Source organism: Malurus melanocephalus, unplaced genomic scaffold, assembly GCF_030028575.1.
Source record: "Malurus melanocephalus ecotype Western Australia unplaced genomic scaffold, MMel_1.1 scaffold_1061, whole genome shotgun sequence".
Classification (NCBI taxonomy): domain Eukaryota; kingdom Metazoa; phylum Chordata; class Aves; order Passeriformes; family Maluridae; genus Malurus; species Malurus melanocephalus.
Window position 1 is genome coordinate 12,364 of NW_026624293.1, and position 11,789 is coordinate 24,152.

At 50.5% G+C, this 11,789-nt stretch overlaps 2 protein-coding genes across 3 annotated transcripts; one reads left to right on the forward strand and one right to left on the reverse strand.

Annotated features, from left to right (window-relative positions):
* The first annotated feature begins 22 nt into the window (after positions 1–22).
* Positions 23–7,272, forward strand: ASH2L (ASH2 like, histone lysine methyltransferase complex subunit). 2 transcript variants are annotated; one of them, XM_057386808.1, is made up of 16 exons: positions 23–100; positions 350–495; positions 893–981; positions 1,297–1,391; positions 1,479–1,574; positions 1,767–1,862; positions 2,038–2,113; positions 2,743–2,760; positions 4,107–4,200; positions 4,461–4,678; positions 4,839–5,006; positions 5,090–5,283; positions 5,612–5,704; positions 5,826–5,924; positions 6,227–6,286; positions 6,654–7,272. In XM_057386808.1, the coding sequence occupies exons 1-16, from the start codon at positions 44–46 to the stop codon at positions 6,759–6,761; spliced, it is 1,707 nt and encodes a 568-aa protein (XP_057242791.1). In that variant the 5' UTR covers positions 23–43; the 3' UTR covers positions 6,762–7,272. The 2 variants fall into 2 exon arrangements, with proteins under 2 accessions (XP_057242791.1, XP_057242792.1); XM_057386809.1 differs by lacking the exon at positions 2,743–2,760.
* Positions 7,273–8,197: 925 nt separating this feature from the next.
* STAR (steroidogenic acute regulatory protein) lies at positions 8,198–10,473 on the reverse strand. The gene is made up of 7 exons (XM_057386811.1): positions 10,356–10,473; positions 9,768–9,881; positions 9,428–9,555; positions 9,190–9,348; positions 8,603–8,787; positions 8,410–8,503; positions 8,198–8,306 (listed from the first exon to the last, which is right to left on the reverse strand). The coding sequence occupies exons 1-7, from the start codon at positions 10,417–10,419 to the stop codon at positions 8,199–8,201; spliced, it is 852 nt and encodes a 283-aa protein (XP_057242794.1). The 5' UTR covers positions 10,420–10,473; the 3' UTR covers position 8,198.
* Between the last annotated feature and the right edge of the window lie 1,316 nt (positions 10,474–11,789).

Here is an 11,789-nt window from a genome sequence, read left to right on the forward strand (position 1 = left end):
GGCTCCGCTCTGATCTCTGTGCCCTGGCAGGGGGGACAGCGCCATGGTCGATGTCACCGCAGCCCTGGAGACCGAGTCGGCCAACGGCAAGGAGCCCCTGGTAGGTGCTGYGGGCAGGGACGGGGTTGGTTCAGCCCGAAGGGATTTAACATCCCCTTTGTGCCAGCGTCGGTTCCTTAAAGGATTATTTTGGAAATTAAATATTCACCCGTGAGCTACAGAACAGCTCCAGCCTGCTCGCAACGCTGCCATGGATTAGGGGAAAGGATTTATTCCCTCTAAACTCCTGTCACGGCAGATTCCTGCCTGCCCCGGGCACTGTTTGTTTGCTGCCTCTGTTCTCTTGCAGGACGCTGCTGGGGACGGCRCCGAGGCCATGGATGTCCAGGGGGGCTCGGGGGATGAGGAGAACACGCGGCAGCTCGGGGAGATCGAGCTGCAGTGTGGAATCTGCACCAAGTGGTTCACAGCTGACACCTTCGGCATTGACACCACGTATGTGAGCKCTGGCAGGGGCTTTGGTGACAAAAGTGGGGTTTTTGGAGTCTTGAGTTCCCAAGGACCAGGCTATGTCTGTGTTCCTGAATACCTGGGAACTGCTGTAGTGTATAAATAAAGCATTGCCCATGAGAAAAGCACCCCCATGAAAAACTCTGAGTCTGTAAATGTTAGGGGTTTCGGGGAAGGAAACCCAGTGTGGTAAATTAATTTTCTTTCACTGCAAGAAGKACATTGAGTAGCTGTGGATCATGTCCAAGGAAGTGAACAGAGCTGGGGAAGGGTCTGGAGCCCCAGGAGGGGCTGAGGGAGCTGGGGAAGGGCTCAGCCTGGRGMAAAGGGGGATCTGCAATAATTACAGCATACCCAGCCCTGACAAAGCTGCTTTTYCCAGGTCGTGTCTGCCCTTCATGACCAACTACAGCTTCCACTGCAATGTGTGCCACCACAGTGGGAACACCTACTTCCTGAGGAAACAAGCAAGTGAGTTTGGGARAAGCACACTGGGAGATGTTCTGTGCAGCATCATCCTGGAAGTTTGGTTTTGTCTAAATCAGTGGGAGGGCTCTGCTGAGACAAGTGGAAAATGACCAAARATCCCATATTAACAACCATGCATGGCTTCTTCTAAAAATGCTTTGCTATTAATTTATGAAGGTGGTGTAAATGTGTTCAGTGAGGGCTGAGTCAGGACTGAATTTGGGAAGTTTTGCAGTTACTCGTGGTGATCACAGTGTACATGGGTGTCTGATCTTCCCACCAAGTGTAATTGTAGCCCTGGGGTGTTTTGTTTTTCAGATCTCAAGGAAATGTGCCTTAGTGCTCTGGCCAACCTCACGTGGCAGTCGAGGACACAGGATGAGCACCCCAAGACAATGTTCTCCAAGGACAAGGTTTGGCTGCARTGGAACCACCACAGGCTCACCTCACTGCTGGTGTCAGGGAGGAGGAGYTCACACAAATGTTTTCTGTTCTTACAGGATATTATCCCATTTATTGATAAATACTGGGAGTGTATGACAACACGCCAGAGGCCTGGCAAAATGACTTGGCCCAATAATATTGTCAAAACCATGGTAAGAATTGAGGGGAAATCCACAAATTTTGGTTTTCTGACATTGGTATGTGCTGAGGGCTGGGCTTGGAGCTAGAGGGTGAAGATGATGTTGCTTCTTAGCAACAGATTAATAGGAAATACTGGGATTTAAACACTTGGTATTGAATTTGTTATGATCTTATCCTGTGTAACTAAAACTTTGCTGTTTTAGTGTAAAGAAAGAGATGTGTTCCTGGTGAAAGAACATCCAGACCCAGGCAGTAAAGACCCAGAGGAAGATTACCCCAAATTTGGGCTTCTAGACCAGGTATGTGATGAGAGSCAGGAGGAAGGTGAGGATTTGAGAGGAGGGGTGGGGGGTCCCTTCTGCTCAGTCCAGGGGTGAATCTGTGCCTGTGCTGTGCCAGCCATGGATGGGAGCTCCAACACCCTTTAACCAGGTGTTGGAGCTGGTTAAATAATAATTATTTTGTCTCTTGCAGGATCTTGCCAATATTGGTCCAGCCTATGACAAYCAGAAACAGAACAACGCCGTGTCCACCAGTGGAAGCTTAAATGGCAAGTTCTTTWGGGAGGGGTTTGGCTGTTTGGGACTAAGCTGCACTTCTTAGTCCTCTGGGCATCTGTGCAGTTAAACTGGCGTGTGAACTGAGCTTATGCTTATGCTCAGAGCAGTCTCTTGTGCCTTTTTATAGTGAGATTAACTTCACTTCTTGGGAAGGTTCAGCTGTTTCTTTACAGTGRCCAGATAAATTGAGATGCTGAGCTTGTCCCTTGGCTCCTAGAATGGTTTTAATTTATCTCATTGTGTTATTCACATTTCCCTCTGAGAACTGAAAGTAGCTGGAGAAATTATAAATATGTGTATATATGTATTTGTAATATTCCTTGTGCTCACTGCTTGTGTTTTGCTGTTCCTTTCTGTGGATRATTCCTGTGCTCTCAGCTTTCCCTTCTCTCTGAGGGTCCTCAGGGTGACCTTACTGCAGTAAATGAACTGCTGCTGGGTTTATTTATTAATAATCTGTTTCCAACACATCCCAGCAGTACAGACAGGAGAAATTTAGGACTTTTTAAAGCAGGTTACAGATATCTCAGGTGTGTTGTTTCCATGTCATGCRCTGGTTGTTTTTTATTTAATTTCTGGGAGACTGACAAAACATGTGGTGCCCCTTCTGTTCTTGCAGGTGGAGCCTCTCTGGGAGGTAAATATTTACCTTTCAGCCTCTAAAACTTAAGTATTGCTGTTTGCAAAGCTTTTTTTGCTCGATTCTCTTAGAAGCCAAAGTCAATTAAAAAATGAAAATGTGCCCTAATGTGATTGCAGTCAGACTTTAGTACAAACCAGCAATTCCACTCTTTAATCTTTAGTAGTTAGAAGCTTTTAATTGCCATATTCTGCCCTGCTTGACTGGTTTATGGTTTTTTAATTTATTTTACAGTCATGTTTATTCTGTATCAATTGACCTGATGTTTTAGTTTTAATTCTTAAATGATTAGTATGAAATTTACAGTGTGATGGTTTGGGCAAGTCATTGTTGACAAACTGGAGAGCCTGAACGTTTTGTTTGCACTGAAATCAGTGAGTGCAGCAGGATCAGGTCATGTTTGTGCAGAATATGGTGTTCCTGGATGGTTTGGATCCCTTACACTGTAAGGGAGTGCTGCTAATGGAAGAGCTGACTGGATTTTTAGTTACCACACAAATGTGGTTTGTGAAGGTGTTTATCTACAGTACAGTGTTYTTAAAAATCAGCAGCAATATCTTTGGAAAAATGCATGTATGATTTAATTTATTAAAACATGCTGATATTAGTTTGATTCAATTTGACATGTAGCTTTTCCTGCACTGCAGTTTTATAACTGAGTGCTGAGTTCAAACTGATTTGCTGTTCAATCATAGAACTGACTTCAGTTGTACTGAAGAGAAACACCTCTTGCTTTTCATTTTTCCTCAACTTTGGTTTGTATTTCATTTTGTAGATGGAAATGGAGCATTAAGTGCTTATTGCTGGGTGGTGTCAGTGTTCCTCCAGCACAGGATCACTGGGATGGTGGCTGTGCTGTAGGCTGGGTTTCTGCTGCTTCTGCAGAAATRGATTTGAGCTGTGACTGGAATCTCCATGAAACCAAATAATAGTCATAATAGTAGAAGTAGTAGTAGTAATAATAATAATATTAATAATATTATTAATAATAACCATACTGGCATTGATGATGACRCCCCTGAAGTGGATCCCAGTGCTGCTGCCTGTAAATTTTCTGATGACAGAAAATATTCTTAATTCTCACCTTAAAAGCTCRTGTTGAGCTTGTTTTGCTGCTCAGTCTCCTTAGCTTCTGCTCCAAATTTAGACACCTCAAAAGCTCACCAGAAGCCACATGAAAGTTGTGGATTTTGTTGTGCTCGTTGGCAGTACAGTCTGGTTCACTTTAACTGTGGACAAAGGCACCACGAGCTGATTTTGGTTTGGCTTCTTGTGCCTGGAGATTCCATGTGTGAGGGCACTCCCTGAGCAGCAGCTCCTCACTGTGCCTGCTCTGTGTCCAGGGGGAATGGCTGCYGGGGGCAGCGGGAAGGGCCGAGGAGCCAAACGCAAGCAGCAGGATGGAGGAACCACAGGAACAGCCAAGAAAACCCGCAGGTGAGAGGGGAGGAGAGGCACAGAGTGCAGGGATGGCTGTGGGATGGGCATTGGGGTGTCTGGAGCTGCCCCCCAGCTGTCTGTGCCCTGGGTGGGTGCCCGGGGTCACTGCAGAGCCCTGTGCTGGTGAATGATTCACAGTGGATGAGTGAGTGTGCTCTCATTTCACACACATTTCATGGCTGTGCAGCCCCTGAGCCCTCTGCAGGGGATGTCCTGGCCCATCTGGGTGATGCCAGCATGCAGTTTCTGTGTTTCAGTGACCCGYTGTTCTCGGCTCAGCGCCTCCCACCCCACGGGTACCCTCTGGAACATCCCTTCAACAAGGACGGCTATCGCTACATCCTGGCCGAGCCTGACCCCCATGCACCCGACCCTGAAAAGCTGGAGCTGGACTGTTGGGCAGGAAAACCAATTCCTGGGGATCTGTACAGAGCCTGCCTGTATGAACGAGTCCTCCTGGCRCTGCACGACCGAGGTACAGAGCTTTTTAACCTGCACGAGTTGTGTTTCCTCACAGAGACATCTCTCATTTCCCATCAGTGATGTTTCAGATGTCAATGCTGTCAGAGGTTCACTTGCCTTTTGACAGCATCACCTTAAAAATGACAAATAAGTGCTCGTGTGCTCCCCTGCAGCTCCCCAGCTGAAGATCTCWGATGACAGACTGACTGTTATTGGTGAGAAGGGCTATTCCATGGTGCGAGCCTCGCACGGCGTGCGGAAAGGAGCCTGGTACTTTGAAATCTCCATGGATGAGATGCCTCCAGACACAGCTGCCAGACTAGGCTGGTCACAGCCCTTGGGTAAATACTTTTACAAATATTTCTTAGCAGGTGCTGCTGCTGCTGCACTCTGTGTGTTTATGACAAAGTGTTTGTTTCTGCAGGGAACCTCCAGGCCCCTCTGGGCTATGACAAGTTCAGTTACTCCTGGCGCAGTAAAAAGGGAACCAAGTTTCACCAGTCCATWGGGAAACACTATTCCTCTGGCTATGGCCAGGGTGATGTCCTGGGCTTTTACATCAGCCTTCCAGAGGATACTGAGACAGCCAAATCCCTGCCTGACACCTACAAAGACAAGGTGAGGTGCSAGTTCACTGTTGGATTAAGCACTGGCAGGTGGATAAATGGAAAACAAGTTGCTGTGGCCTCACTTGCACCCCTTCCTGTGCATCCTTCCCATCCTGCCTCTGGGTACCTCCGTGGTTCATAGGGAAGGCCCAAAGTGTTGATCTCAAGAAAGCAAAATACTCCTGGATGGAATTGCCCACATCTCCTTTCTAATCTTTGAGCTGTGGGAAGCACTGCTCACAGGTACTCTGACACCAGGCACACCTGTCTCCAAGCAGGACAAGTGACAGGTAACAGTTTTTCAGGTTTGTTTATGACATTGTTTGTTGCTATTTCAGGCTTTGATCAAATTCAAAAGCTACTTGTACTTTGAAGAGAAGGATTTTGTGGACAAAGCAGAGAAGAGCCTAAAGCAAGCCCCTGGAAGCCAGGTGAGTTGTGGCTGTCACTTCAGAACATTCCTGGCTTGAGTGAAAGGGAGCTGGGATTAACCTTGTCAGGGTTKCTGTGTCCTGACAGCCACCATCAGTGGGAAAACCCTTCATTTTTCAGATCATATTCTTCAAGAATGGTGTCAGCCAAGGAGTTGCCTTTAAGGACATCTTTGAGGGGGTTTATTTTCCTGCTATTTCTTTGTACAAAGGCTGCACGGTAAGTGAGGGGTCTTTGAAAGAGAATTCCTACATCCATCAGTTTCWGTAATGCACAAAGTTTGGGCATTCTGGGGGTGTGCCAAGTGAAAAGGAAAGATGGGAATTATTTTAGGGATTCTGGAACAATGTTGCTGTTTGCATGTGTAATGAAATTATCAAATTGCTGAAGAAATATCAGCAGTGTTTGTTCCTCTGGGCTTGCACAGGGTATGGGTGGGCTCAGGAATAGGAAGGGACAATGAAAGAGGGCTAAAGAAATTTTCCTGGATTTTAGATCCAATGAAAACATATCTTCCACAGGTTTCTATAAACTTCGGGCCATATTTCAAGTATCCACCCAGAGACATCACTTACCATCCCGTAAGTAAAACTGAAACTTCCCCCAYCCCCCATTTGAGAGCCTCAAATCAAAGGTGTTTTGGTGTGATTTATTCCACACCTGTTCCTGTTCTTCAGTCTCAGTACCTGGATAGTGTAGCCAAAAGGATTATGTTTAAAAATACTYAAGGACAATAAATCATCCCATTAAGTCATTAAATTTTAATTAAATAGTWGATGCTATCTTGTTGCTCTTGGCAGATTGTTTCCCGTGTTGGCCCCATTTATCAGTACTTAAGGAAATATTTGGAATTTCCCCTCCACACTAGTGTTTTCAGGCAGGAACCAGCCCTGGAATGGGTGATCACTCTTTGTCCWGGTGTGGAGCTGACTGTGCTTCCCTCTGCAGATGAGTGACATGGGCTGGGGGGCCGTGGTGGAGCACACCCTGGCTGATGTCCTGTACCATGTGGAGACAGAGGTGGATGGCAGGAGGAGCCCACCCTGGGAGCCATAAAAACCCTGACACCGTGGATTTATTGCAGCCATAGACCCTGACACTGGATTTACTGCAGAGGAACCTCAATCTCTGTGTCAGTGCTCAGCCAAGGACCCAGCAGGCTGAGGCAGAGGCAGCCCTGGCTGGCAGGTGTTGTGTGTGTGTGTGTGTGTTGTGTGTGTGTGTTTACACCCTCTCCACTGTCACTGTGGGGCAGTTCTGGGGTGTTCTGTGCTCCTTTGGAGCATCTCTGGGGGCCCCAATGCCATCAGAGTGTCACTTATGGAGAAGGGGGTGTTGAGGTACCTTCTCAGGTCCCATTGTAGTGGACCCTCCAGGTGTAGGTACAGTGACCCCTGTGCTCAGGGGTTTGGCTGATGGTGACCAACAGCTCCCAGCCAGGACAGCTCTGTTCCAATCAGACAGCTGCATGTAAGACTGAAATTTGGGCTTCTGTCCAAACTATTTTTTTCCCCACAAACTGGAAACCAGTTTAAAAATAAAGGCTTTAACTCTTCTTTTTATTATTGTTTTTGTCTTGTTAATTGTTACAAGTGACATTTAAATTCAAAATAACTACACTTGGAGATCTTTCAAGTGGAAGATTGACTGTGTGCAGGATCATCATTGCAGAGCTTTGGATGAATAAATAATCTGACACTTGTGTGTCTGTACAGGAAAAAATAAATTAGAGCTGCTTTCARGGGGAGAGGGAACAAAATAGTTAAGCAGTATGTTTGAGTTTGGGGAGAGTAAAATTTGAGATTCAGTCAGGCCTTCATTTGCCTCACTGAGGATGTACCTTCCCAGTCAGGCATCTCCCTGGGAAGAACTCATCAGCCCAGATCTTTAACTGTAGACAGCACTAATTAAAGCTTTATTTATTCATTGGAAGTAATTAGGGAGGGTGGAGTTGGCTGCCTGAGCCAGCACGTGATCAGTGAAGCAAAGGAATTAAATTTTTGGTCCTGCACTTATACAGTGAGTTTCAATAAATAAATCTGTAGATTTATTGATTGAAACTATGTATTAATTAGTGGAGTCTGCTATTAAAGGCCTCGGCTGTTTGAAGTGACAAGATTCCCTACTTTGCCTCTGAAGAAAGCCCTGCACTGTGTGGTCAGCAGGGCGTGGTCAGCAGGGCGTGGTCAGCGGGGCGTGGTCAGCGGGGCGTGGTCAGCGGGGCGTGTCAGAGGTTGTGGTCAGCAGGGCGTGGTCAGAGGTTGTGAGCAGGGCATGTCAGAGGTTGTGGTCAGAGTTGTGGTCAGAGTTGTGGTCAGCAGGTTGTGGTCAGCAGTTGTGGTCAGCAGGCTGTGGTCAGCAGGCTGTGGTCAGCAGGGCGTGGTCAGCAGGGCGTGGTCAGCAGTTGTGGTCAGCAGATCATGGTCAGCAGGCTGTGGTCAGCAGGGTGTGGTCAGCATGTCATGGTCAGCAGGCTGTGGTCCGAGGTCGTGGTCAGCAGCTGACGGGCACCGGCCGTGCCAGGCGCTGCCGCAGGTGTTTGGCGAAGTCCACCTGTGTCTGGGACAGAACCTGGTTGATGATGGTCTTGGGCAGCCATCCCTGGAGGGGAGCAGACACAGCCTGTGGTCAGCACCTCCTGTCCCCCAGCCCCTGGCTGTCCCCCAGCCCCTGGCTGTCCCCACCCTGTCCCAGCCCCGGGTACCTTGAGGTCGATGCTGAGCAGCCAGGTGAGCCTGGTCTGGGAGGGGCTGCCGGCCAGCGGCCGCAGGACCATGCACGTGGGACCGTTCTCAGCCCTGGTGTGGAGAGAAGTCAGATGGACCTTTGGTTTTAAACCTCCAAAATGCATTTTAGGCTTTGGGGTTCCCTCAGCAGCTCGTGCTGCCCAGACACACCTGATGAAGCCCTCCTGCTCGGGCATGGCTCCGTAGGTGGTGGACATTCCGGCCAGGACGCAGGTGGAGCCGCGTCTCTTGGCGCACCGGACGCTCACAAAGTCCCGGGGCCCAACRATGTTCCCCGGGGTCGCTGCTGCCTTCTCGTGGGTGATCACCGTGTCCTTCCCAATCTTCTCYAGAATCTGCAGTTTAGAATGAAAACTTCCATTTGAAGTGTTTACTGCAAGCACAGCTAAAATCTGCCTTTGGTTACTGGGTGTTCGGACAAGAGCTTGGTGTTTACATCAACAATAATTCCAAATACTTGTTCACCCCCAGATGCAGAACTGTTTTAAATTCCTGCGTGAAAAGCTATTTCCCTTATTGCTTCCCTGATGCCTTGTGCCTTGGGGCTATTTCTCCTCCAGATCAGCCCAAATTTACAGCAGAACTGAAGTGCATTTCCTGCAGAATTAGTCACCCAAAAGCTGCTCCAGACTTGCCTCTTGCTGCAGCAGCGACACAGATACTGCAAAAAAAAACCCCTCCATCTGCAGCAGGAAAACAGATAAAACCCTGACTGACAGGTCTGACACATTTCGTACCCTGACTTCTTTGACGTTGGGGTTCCAGTCTCCCATCTGCTCCATGTTGTCCACCAGCTCTCCGTACACGGCGTCCAGGGGCTGRTCCACCACCACCTCCAGCCGGAACACCTTCCCCACGCCCGGCAGAACCTTGCTCAGCACTTTGTCTCCRTTACCCTGCAGATGGGATGGCAGAATTGGCACCAGAACCGCTCACAGGAGTGAGCAAATCAGCGCCACAGGGCAGAGCACCCACCGCCACCGTCTCTGTCTTCCAGTCATCCTGGTCCTCCAGGATTCGGAGGGATTTCTGCAGGGCTTCCTCTCCTTGCTTGATGTAAGACATTTCCATCTCGCTGAAGGGCTTCTCCTCCAGCCTTGAGCCTGCCAGGAGCAGACAAAGGCAGGGGTGAGTGCAGAATGAGCCAGATGAGCTTTACCWACACCAAATCCCCTTCTCTGTGCCCGGGCAATGGGGATTAAACCCCGCTCCCCTCTGCCTTTGGTCCAGCAGAGGCACAGCCCACCCTCAGGCAGGTTTTCTCCGTGATGGTCACCCCATGGCAGGAGGGAGCAGCCCCTCGGGTGTCACTTACTGAGCAGGGAGCTCCTCCTGCGCACTTGGTGGATCCAGGCACTGGCTCCGGGGCTGTGACAGGCGAGTCTGCTCAGCTCCTGGCTGATGGCCACGGCYGCTTGTCTCCTCAGACCTGGGGAAAGAGCAGCTCACCCTCTGGCACAGCACTGAGAGAGCCTTGGCGCGGGCTTTTCCCCCAAATTAAACACAGAACATGGAAACATCTCTGCTTGTCACCATCGCAGAGTCCCTGCGGGCTGTTCGCCATCACACTGCCCTGGCAGATTGTCTGAAGCAATCCTGAGCTTGGCTCCAGCTCCAAGCCACAGAGCAGCAGAAATGCTGAGGAGCATYGTGCAAGAAAGAGGATGGAGATGGGAAACAGAGGCACAAAATCCTCAGAGCCACGGGGGGAGCGTGACCCAGAGCTTATCCCATGGGACACGATGCAGCCCAGCTATGGTGACAAAAAGGGATAGTAAATCACAAAACCCAACGTGCAACAGGGTGGGGAGAAGATCCTTGAGCCCTGAGCAGCACTCTGAGGAGTTTGGACAGAAAGAGAATCCTTTGTGCAGCCCTTGGTGCCCGTGCAGGGCACACTCACCCGTCATGTTGCGCAGGTGCCGGTAGGAGATGGCAGCGCAGAGTTTGGATGTTGCTGGCAACATTTCCCTGCAGGATCAGAGCCGTGGGGTGGCTGTGGCAGTGCTGGTGTCTGTCTGTCTGTCTGTCTGTCTGTGCTGAGCGCGGCTCTGGCCCGGCCCCGCCGCTCGCTGCCTTAAGTAGAGGGGCTGAAGGATTCTGCGCCGTCAGCCCGGAGATAAGAACCGTCACTGGGGCTGGGCCAAGGCCGGAGCCGCCTCCCCACGCACGGCCGGGGCTGGGGGTCAGTGCTGGCCAGAGCTGGGCTGGGACAGGGACACCCAGAGCCACAGCCACTGTGGCCAGAGGGACACACAGCCACGGCCAGAGACACCCACAGCCACGGCCACTCTGACCAGAGACACCCAGAGCCACGGCCACTGCGGCCAGAGGGATCCACAGCCACGGCCACTGCGGCCAGAGGCAGCTCCGAGGGGCAGCGGGGAGCCCCAGCCCCCTGGCCACCTCCTGCCGTGCCTTGCAGCCACCCCTGGGCTCGGATCCATGGCACAATCACAGAGCCACACCATCACTGGGGGTGAATGAGACCTCCAAGGCCATCGAGTCCMACCTTTGATGGGTAAAAATGGATAAATAACAATGATGATGGACAGCAGCGTCTCACAGCACAACCATCATCAATAACGAGCCATGCTGAGCCCAAAATCAGCAAATGCTGTGCACTAGAACCAAGATGGCCCAGAGAAAGATGAATACTAAACACATGGAGCTGCTGAAAGTTAAACACGTGGAGCTGCTGAATGTTAAACACATGGAGCTGCTGAATGTTAAACACACGGAGCTGCTGGGCTGGGACTGCAAAAGCTGGGACTGCAAACAGCCCCCCTGTTCCCCAGGCCGTTATCCACCCGGGATGGGAGCAGCGATAACGCTCAAGGCTGAGATGACATTTCTGGGATGAGTTACAGCCCGGAGAGCAGCGCTCCCAGGAACCCATAAATCACAGCTGCTTCCTTTGACGTCAGCCCTGCACCCTCCTGCAGGGAGCCTGACCTTCGTCCCCCTGTCCCAGCTCAGGGGGAGGTGACCCCCTCACTGTGCCACCCCTCACCTTCTCCTGCTTTCCCGAGATGATTTGGGTCCTGTCCCCCATCCAGAGCGGTGCTGCTGCTCCCTGGGGAGCTCTTCTCCATCACCAGGGCTGCCATTCTCCACGAGTGCCCAAAAACACCTCACACCTCAGCAGTGTGGGGTTAGATGGAGGGCTGGAGGGACAGCAGAAGGGCAGAAGCTGCACCATCCCCTTCCAAAATATTTACTGGGAAATGCTTTTGGCAGCCACGCTCCCACAGGCGCGATTCCTGGGGCATGGCACAGCTCCCCAGATCCCTGGGCTGCACCCAGCAGCTCCCACCTGCCTGCACATGATGGGGAG